The sequence below is a fragment of the Pygoscelis adeliae genome, unplaced genomic scaffold, assembly GCF_000699105.1.
Source record: "Pygoscelis adeliae isolate BGI_AS28 unplaced genomic scaffold, ASM69910v1 Scaffold318, whole genome shotgun sequence".
Lineage (NCBI taxonomy): Eukaryota > Metazoa > Chordata > Aves > Sphenisciformes > Spheniscidae > Pygoscelis > Pygoscelis adeliae.
Window position 1 is genome coordinate 3,281,320 of NW_008825430.1, and position 8,936 is coordinate 3,290,255.

Consider the following 8,936-nt stretch of genomic DNA (forward strand, 5'->3'; position numbering starts at 1 on the left):
GGCCCCTTCCTCTGGCCCGTCTAGGTCGCTCTGAGTGGGGGGCCCACAGAGAGGTGAACATATGATAGCTCTACGATCTGCTTCCCACCTCCGCTTTCCCACACTTTTCCCCCCTCAAAAAAACAAACAAGCAAACAAAAACCCCAAGAGCAAAAGGGGTACTTATATTTAAGGCCTTCAGTGGGTTAAGTACCTTCGCAGCAACTTGCAGGATGGCCTAGATGGCCCTGAAATGGGCGATGGAAACAACGGCAACCCGTATGTCTTGAAACATGCTTCTAAGGAGATAAGGGAGTGTGATTGTACAGACCTGTAGAATTCAGTAGGGGTCCAGGTCTGTTCAAACTGACTAAACCAGACCATGCTTAGACATTGAAAGTCTGCAAGCGTATGTAAAAGCAGGAAGTTTTAGAAACAAAATGTATCTATATAAAGGAAAATATGAACTGAAAATCTGGGTAAATAAGCCCATTAGATGCATTTTTAAAGTTTTTTGCTTTCACAAGAGGTTGGACTAGATGACCTCCAGAGATTTCTTCCAATTTAAATTTCCTAATGATTTCGTGAAATGCATTTGGCCCTTTGGCACCGAAAGATAAAATACCGCATCAATATTTATACCTCGGCAATGTAAATTTTCTCTAAAATCACATATCAAAATTATAATTTGAAAGGCTCATAATCAAATATCCTCCATCTTCAGTGTGAGATATAGCTAAAGCGTATTTTCTCACTTGTTCTATCAGCTATAGATAATATTCTGCTGTCGCCTCTCTGCTATGATACCACTTTATAACCCCCTCATATTTATGTTGGTTCTCCTGCTTAATGTTTTGTAAGCCTCACAGCAACATGTTACATTTGTTTAGTTTATTTTACTTCTACTGGCTTTGGATGATCAATATTACTATTATTATTACTACTACACATTTCTGATCATAGAGAGTATTCTGCTTCCTTCAGCCTTTCAAAGTTACAAGGAAGCGTTTCATCTTCAGGCATGAAGGAGCACAAACAAATCTTCTGTCATTAAGGTCAGTGAAACTAGGTTTGTTTCCATCTCCATGACTGAATGAAATCCTGATTCTTTGATGACAATGAGACTTTTGCTACCAAGTAAAATGATTCTGTAATTTCACTGTCTTATTTCCATAATATTACTATTTTGCTAGGAAAATAAAAGTCTCTTACCTTTCTGCTGCTCTTGAAAATAACACTTTGATTTTCACAGTGTATTTCCAGAGGTCTCTGAACTGTTATTTGCCATTAATTTTGTGTTTAGTATTCTAGCATTATGCATAAATCATCAAGTTTACCTTATTCAGGATAATTTAACTTACCATTCAATCCTGTGTTTTCAGGGAAGGACAATCTGCCTCTTCTATTCATGCATATAGTGTGTCCCTCTCTTTGAGGCATTACAGACTCTGCCTTATTGGCCAGATTTTTCTCCTGCTTAATATACTGAATAGACCATCCAATCCTTCTCTTTCAAAACATTTCGAGATGGTGATTTAGAGAAGCATTCTAGCTTGTTAACTATTAACCAGCAAATGTACCTATCCATTACAATTACTGGGTTTATGGTATTGCAAAATTTCTAAGGGGGCCTGAAAATACTTTTGTTATCTCCATTTGCCTCCCAGCTATGCCTGATTCTGTGCACAGATCATGATCTCTCTATTTTTCAGTTCTGCATATATAGTAACGGAGACAACAAGAGTTCAGGCTTCTGCTCAGCCCATTTCATGCGGAAGAGATTCCACTGGAGCCAGCGGGATCAGCCGTTGGTGGGTCCCCTTGTCCTATATGCGTTTTTGAACCATTTGCTCCTAACCCCATTCAAAGTTTTACTCTGTGTATTTAAGGAAAACCTTTGGAAAATTGTTCTGTGTATTCTTTCTGGGAAGGCCGACTCCCTTGTGTTTTAGGGGTGCAGAGAAGGGCGGGCAGGAAACGATGGAGCTTTGTAATCATAAGGGATTTGATAATTGCTTCCAGCGATAGATTGGGTCAAGAACAAAAGAAGTAAGACGGTATTTGGGTTCTTTGGGTATGTTTGCTGTGTTTGCTGTGTGGTTTAGAGATAACCGAACTATATTTAACCCAGATAACTTAAGTACCTTCAGCACTCTAACCTGACAGCACAGAGCTCAGCCGTGCTGATTAGGTGTACGTAAAAAGCATGACAGTCTCACGTCTCAGCAGTGGATGATCCTATCCAGCAATAACAGATCACATGAATCAGTGTATCGATATCTACCTTTGATTTTGTGGTTAAATTACCGAGGATAAATGCAATATACTGAACCTCTGAGGGCCTGGCGTTTTTTCTTACGCAGAATCTGAAGCAGTTTCAAAGCTCTTACATTCACAAAATTGTTTCTGTTTTATAATTCAAGTGACCAGTGTAGATTAGCGTTGGCTGTTCCTCTCTTATATTCTTCAGACAGGAGATTCATGTCCTTCCCTGTACAATCAAGTATTTCATGTTCCAAATGGCACTTGAGGTCTGCTGTTCCAGTGGCTGCCTCTGCCTCGTATATAGGGCAAGAGGGACAATACGTATTTTTCAGAATACCTGCAAAAGAAACCCAACTGCTGTAACTCCTCTCCTTGTCTTTGCTCCTCGTCGCAAACAGAGCCGTTTAGCAAAAGTGACAGTGCTTAAAATTCTGATGCCAACCTTCTTAAAAACGGAATTGAATTTCTGTCCGGTACTGTCATACTTGCTAAACAGCTGTGTATATGAGGGTGACCTTGAATACCCAGATTTGAGTCTTTGCTTTCCCTGTCAGTTCTTCTGCCTTGGTAGGATCTCCTATGACCAATTCTTCAGTCTGACGGTCCAGATCATACACTGTGCACACCTGCAGGAGCACAAACAGAAGAACCAACTGTGGAGAGGGGCTGGAGAGTACCGAGATCTCCACTCAGCTTTGGACGTCCTTCCCTTTCAGGGGCTGGGTACAAACGGGTGTGCAGCGTGACTGTCTCCGCTTTGGCCTTGCCAAGCTGGTGTAATTACTGCTGGGAGCTGTTAACCAGGCAGTTTAAGTTCCAGTTTAAACTGAATCATCTTCTGTAACCAAGTGGAGTAAAAAATCGGCATGCCTCGACCGATTCAGCTGGACTGTAAGATTGGTTACTTAACATTTACTTTTTCTCTTTCACCTAAAATTTTTCACAATATGGGAGACAGTGGTGGACTGGGACTGTGGTGGTGTTGGTTCAGACTGGAGTTCTGAGCAGGTGATATATTTTGTATTGCTGAATGTTTGTAGAATCAAAAATTTCCTTAATGATGTTTGTTTCCCTTCCGCTAATTCTGTTTGACTTGCTGTTGCTGTAGAGAAGGAGAAGGGAGGCCTGTCAAAAAAATACTCTCTCATGAGCAGGAAGAAACAGAACTACGCACCGTTTGCAGAGGACCACAAGAAGTTTCACACAGGACAAGCAACATACACTTTCCTTATAAACACAGTCAGCAGTACAGCTCCTGCTCTTCTTGGAAGGTGAGAGGCGAATTAGCAATTGATGTGATTTTTAGCTTTCCTGTTAGTTCCTTATGACTGCTAGTGCGTGGACCAACCCTTGTTACTCTCATCTCAGCAACATGGACACACACCTCTTGCAGGCACCTCCTCTGAGCCACAACCATTTGTTGTCCTCCACTTTTGTGTTCTCAGTATGCAAGCACAGAATTTGAGCTTCAGAAAATTGTGGCAGATGAGGAGGGGAGGGAGTTACCACTTAAAGCATTCACCATTCATGAGCCTGTCTTTTGTCCTTCACCTTTCTCTCCAGCCTATCGTGAGAGACAGGAGAAATGAGATCCTCCTCTGGAAAGGCAGATAACATCTGATTCTTAAAATACTTTTTGGCCATGATAACTTTGTAGTGAATTGTTTATTGTAGTATTTCTTTGCTGTTAACGATTTCTTATCTGCCATTCCACTGTTCCTCAAATAAAAGCAACATGAAGTGCCTCTTGAGTTTGCAACAAATATTTATTTAACAAAATGGATGCCACCAACATATCTCCAAAACGCAGGTATGTATAACAAATGTAACAACAGTTGGTTTCCAAAATGAAATCAACATCAAACTTAAGGCAGGATATTCTGTGAGTTTTCATGCAAGAGCATATTCAAATGTTCCTTTATCCAACCCCTCAACTTCATCCTCCCACGTAGAAGAAGGCATACTACTGTAGGGGTCTAGCAAGATTTTGAAGCATCTGATAATTAGAAGTCCCAAGAAAACACACAAAATCCCCACAAAGGCAAAGCCAGTTTTTTGCTCTAAAGTCAGAGGGAAGGCAGACATTTCGTTGACACTCATGCTGGCTGAAGTGTTGCTGCAGTAATTACTGCTCATCATTGGGCATCACATCCTGGTGACAGTGGGATTTTCACCTCTATTGCTTCTTTGCCTGCATAGAAAAGTAGAATCTTGGTTAGGTCTAAGTGGGGTGTGTGTATCTGAGCTGTAGCATATGAACATTTGGAAATGAAAAGCAGCTTGGATTTTAGTAGTGTCCTGTTGTTTTTTCACATTTAAATTAATGTGATAAAATTGCAACTTTTAGCCTCTACACACCATCCGCTTACTGGCCTCTGTTATGAGGCAGCAAACTCACAGTTTTCTGGCTTTCTATCTCCTCAAAACAGCAATTTCAGCACGTGGCTGCCGCAAACAGCATTTTGTCAGACTGGGCACAAGCCTACAGATTCTGATTAGGCAATACTCACCAAGGTCTCCACCTGGAGAAACCAGTATGTTTTCTGAAATGGCTTTACACCTCAGTCCTTAAACTAGTTAAACTCGCATTGACCTCAAAGGGAGTTCCAGCCAAATCACGAGGATTTTGCTCGTGTAATTTAGCTTATAAACATAAACAAATAGATCCAACTTGTAAAATAAAGCATTGTGTGTGCAATTTTAGTGAAGTCTTGGGCTCCATTTTCAGAAAAATGCTGTGTGCATTTTGAGCTTGTAAGAAAGCGAGCATATTGGTAAAATGGCCCCTTCGCCTTCCTCTATACGTGTCCACTCCTGTGTACGAGGAAAGATTGGTGGTAGAAGAGAGAACAGAAGTAAATTCCCTTCCTCTAAATCTTGCTTTCATTTGTTTCTTCTCCTTAGTCTTCCCCATTAAATACATACATATCCTGCCATTTTCACAGGCGTAGTAAACACCAGGTCTGAACAAGCCCCTCACAGAGCTCAGGGGACTGACCCTCATGTGTGTCCTACGGAGGCAGGATGCTCGAGCATCTCCACCTCGCCACTGCCACCAGGAGAGCTCTGTGTGTTTCCAGCCAGAAGAGACTTTTATTTTTGTCTTTTAAGGAGATCTTATGTCTCGAGTTTAGTTGGGCGTGGGAATCGTTTTGCTTTATTTTAGGTTTTCCATCAGATATTGAAATCACATCTTCTGTCTCTACAGACAGCAGGAGAATTGGAAGGACTGGGACATCAGAAGTGCCAAAGGACAAAGGCATTTTTATTCTAAGGTTGGAGCTTGAGGGTTTTTGGCTCTTGTTAACACCTATTTAATTAACGCGCCTCAGGGGAAAACTCTTTTTGTTAACAATTCAACCGTCTTTCCCCCCAGGGAATTCCCAGTATCCATTTATTTCTTGGCAGAGTAATTAGGCCACTGGGAGCTCTGTGCTGCCATGGCTACACTGCTTCAGGTACCTGCGCTGCTAGCCAGTTTAAAGGGAGCCCCAGTATCTTTACTCTGTGCTGCAGTCACGGCTGAAACTAGCCATATCCTGAGTCAGCCTGCAATTAATAACAACAGAAAAAGTAAAAATAAGATGTGGTATTCCTGAGAAGACAGAAATGGACAGAACTTTTATCTTATTTGGTGTCTCCTTTCTCACTCGAACATTTGGGATTTTTGAATATTATCCTAAAGAATGAAAATTTTAAAACAAGGATTAAAAGGGCAAGGCACAAGTCTTTCTTTTTGCGATAACCCTCCATATAGTAGGTATTAAATAATATGGTTTCCTATTACACTCTTTACACATTCGCCAGAGCATAACAACCAGCGGTCTGTTTATTCCACAGAGCTGTGTATGAGATCCTTCCTTGTTCTGAATGATACTCTGCTCTTTGGGTCATGTTGTTTTAATTCCTGCTAAGTTGCAGAAAAGATCCAGATATAGCCTATGGGAATTAGAAGCAATGTCAACAACAATCAATATTTCTGAAAATATATCATAGATAAAGCCCACCTGCTGTACGGATTTTCACTGGGCATACTTCCAATTTTCCTATTAAGTTTGACCTTATGTAGGAAAAAAAATCACAGAAAGTTCAGTATCACGAATTTATATCACAAATCAGTTGATTTGAACAAGAGCCAGTCAAGGAAAAAAATTACCTTCCAGAAGTCCTAGGACACTGGGTTATAAAAATTAAATTAAAGGCTTATACGGGAAAATGATATGTAGACACTACCTGGGAAAGCCAGACCCAAAAAACCCGACTGCTATCTCGGAAGACACGGAGAGAAATCTTAGGGATAGGCTGGCCATGGAGAACCCTGCATTTAAGCTGAGTCCAGAGAAATATGTGTGTGTTTGAGGTGACATTTCTTCACCACAGAGAGTCACATTCCAAGAGTAGGACTTCCAGTCTTACTAATTTTGCAGGTTACACACTGGAATTGGTGGGATTTGTTTGTACATTATGTGCTTGTCAGGAGATGTTATGGGACAGATCTCTGTGCAAAGCTTGACTGACGCTGAAACACGGAGTGGTAAGAAATGGGTATCTTAATCTTATTTGGCAAGTTTGGCTGAAACAGCTGCATGAGAAAACAGTGGGCATTTTGCTCGGGGGGGAATTGGTTCTGGGAAACTCTAATATGCAGCTTTGTGTTCTTCTCTTCCTTGTCCTGAATTTCAGAAATTGTAATTGAAGCCTTAGAGTTCACAGAACATTTTGCTCTAATTATGTATCCCCAAAACTGTGGTACCAAGACTGACCTTGAGTGCCTTTTTATTGTTTTCACATTTTAGTGCTGCATACAGGTTAGCTGTCCTCTCCCAGTTAGTCAGATATCCTTTCATTTGCTGCAGCGTCTGTGTTAAGTCGTGAGTCAGAAGACTGTGAATACTAACTAACATGGCCTGGATCCAAAAATCCTTGAAGATAACCTTTAGGGCAGCATGATGGGGGCAGGCATTATCAGGTAGAATCTGCAGAGTCATTTTGTAGGGGCTGGCCTCAGACTGATCTCTCTTGACTTTTTTTATAGGTCATGACTCTGCTCATCCTTTGATTCATTGCCTGTATATGAACACTGGCATAAAGAAAGGCTCCTTAACATCCTGCAGTGAAATAAAAGGCCATTGGAGGCCATTGTGAGGCCAGAAGAAACAACTGGAGTCCTAGAGAAAATAGGAATGAGGAAAATAGCTCAGCACGCAGACCACTGAGGTAAGGAGATCGGAGGTATGAGCTAGGGGTGCTGGCCGCACCTCTGGAAGGGTGAAGGGGAACACCACGGGCACCGAGTATTGTGAAGCAGCTGGGAGATGGATGTTGAAATTCTTATTCTAGCAGCATCACCAGCCCAACTCTGCCAATGTTTGGTGAGGACTGAAGATCCCAGCCCCAGCTCTTTGGTGGTTTGGGTGTCACTTTTTTCAGACCTAGCCTTCACCCTCATGTTTTCAGAGATACTGAGAAGATTAAGAAAATAGCCAGTAAGTGTTAAATAAAGACTTCCTCAGCAACCTTGTTGTATTTTGGGTTTCAGTCCTTCCCTCACAGAACCCCCTACAAGGGTTTTTTGTAATGGCTCAGTACTGGAAATGAGTACCTTTAACGTCTGCTCAAGCCGGGAGCATTCATCCTCTTGGCATGATTAAGCCTCAGGTGCCTGAAAACTCACTTCATAAACGACAGTGTGTAACAAAATGGACTAAATCAGTTGCCATCTGTTCTCCCCTTGGACGTCTGCAGCCCAGCTGCTGGTTCATGGATCTGGTCATTCTGAAGGTACTTCAAATAGCTTCAGTCCCGGGCTTGTGTTTGAGTGACAGCAAACCTGACTTGAAAAGGTGTGGGTATGGTTAGGGACATAAACGGGCATCCTCTGGGAGTTTCAGAAGCACCTCATTTGCACTTAACTATCTGGTCAAGGAAACGGGACTGTATTCCAGGAATGCTATTACAAGAATTGGGCATAGGAGCTGGTAGGGTGAAAGGATTAGCAATGGAGAAGACCTAACGAAATAGAAATCAGAATGAATTTGGAATTCTGCAAAGGGTCTGAGCTATCCGAGTTAACAACACATGGCCAGAAATGCTGCAAAAACGGCTCTGTGACCACACAGCCAACCTGTCATCCAAATTGCTGGGGAGAAGACTGTCTCTTCAGGGTAAGGTTTCTAAGAGAACATACAGGGAGGTGCAAGGTAGAAAGGCCAGGGCACGAATGCCCAGCAAACGGCGGCATGGCTAACTGTTCTGCAAGGATAGCGGAGCCCCGCAAAAACAGGCAGTGTTCTTGCAGCACGGTAACTCAGGGTGCAGGCAACACTTTTTCACATGAACGGCATTCCCCTGCAAAGAAGCAGCAGCCCCGGGCAGTGACATTTCCAGCCTTCAGACAAGCAGTGAATTGCAGAAATGAGGTTTTATCCTTAGTAAATACACAAGCCTGGAGCCACCATTGGCCAAGAGCCCCTGTGCTGTGAATTCATATACGTGGTCTAGATTTGCGTAATATAGAGAGGCAGGAAAATAAAGCGTTCACTAGCATCATCCTTAATTTGTGAACGTGCAAAAGTGTTGCCTGCTTCCCCGGGGATGAAGGCTGCGAGACGCCGAGCACCTGGGAGGCAATTGTTGCTGTAGGATTGCACGCACAGCCTTCACCTTCATCGGCCCCGCTTCCCCGGGAGGGC

At 42.4% G+C, this 8,936-nt stretch overlaps 2 protein-coding genes across 2 annotated transcripts in view; both read right to left on the minus strand.

Moving 5' to 3' along the window:
• SLC12A1 (solute carrier family 12 (sodium/potassium/chloride transporter), member 1) overlaps positions 1–1,353 on the minus strand; it is a 52,716-nt gene extending 51,363 nt beyond the window's left edge. The window contains exon 1 of the mRNA XM_009330947.1: positions 1,192–1,353. The gene's annotated coding sequence lies outside the window, so the exon portion shown is untranslated. The remainder of the gene's footprint in view (positions 1–1,191) is intronic.
• A 2,781-nt stretch (positions 1,354–4,134) lies between these two features.
• CTXN2 (cortexin 2) lies at positions 4,135–4,383 on the minus strand. The gene has a single exon (XM_009330948.1). The coding sequence runs from the start codon at positions 4,381–4,383 to the stop codon at positions 4,135–4,137; it is 249 nt and encodes an 82-aa protein (XP_009329223.1).
• Between the last annotated feature and the right edge of the window lie 4,553 nt (positions 4,384–8,936).

Coding starts and splice junctions, on each gene's coding strand:
- CTXN2 (XM_009330948.1), bottom strand. CDS start 4,383: ATGATGAGCAGTAATTACTGCAGCAACACTTCAGCCAGCATGAGTGTC.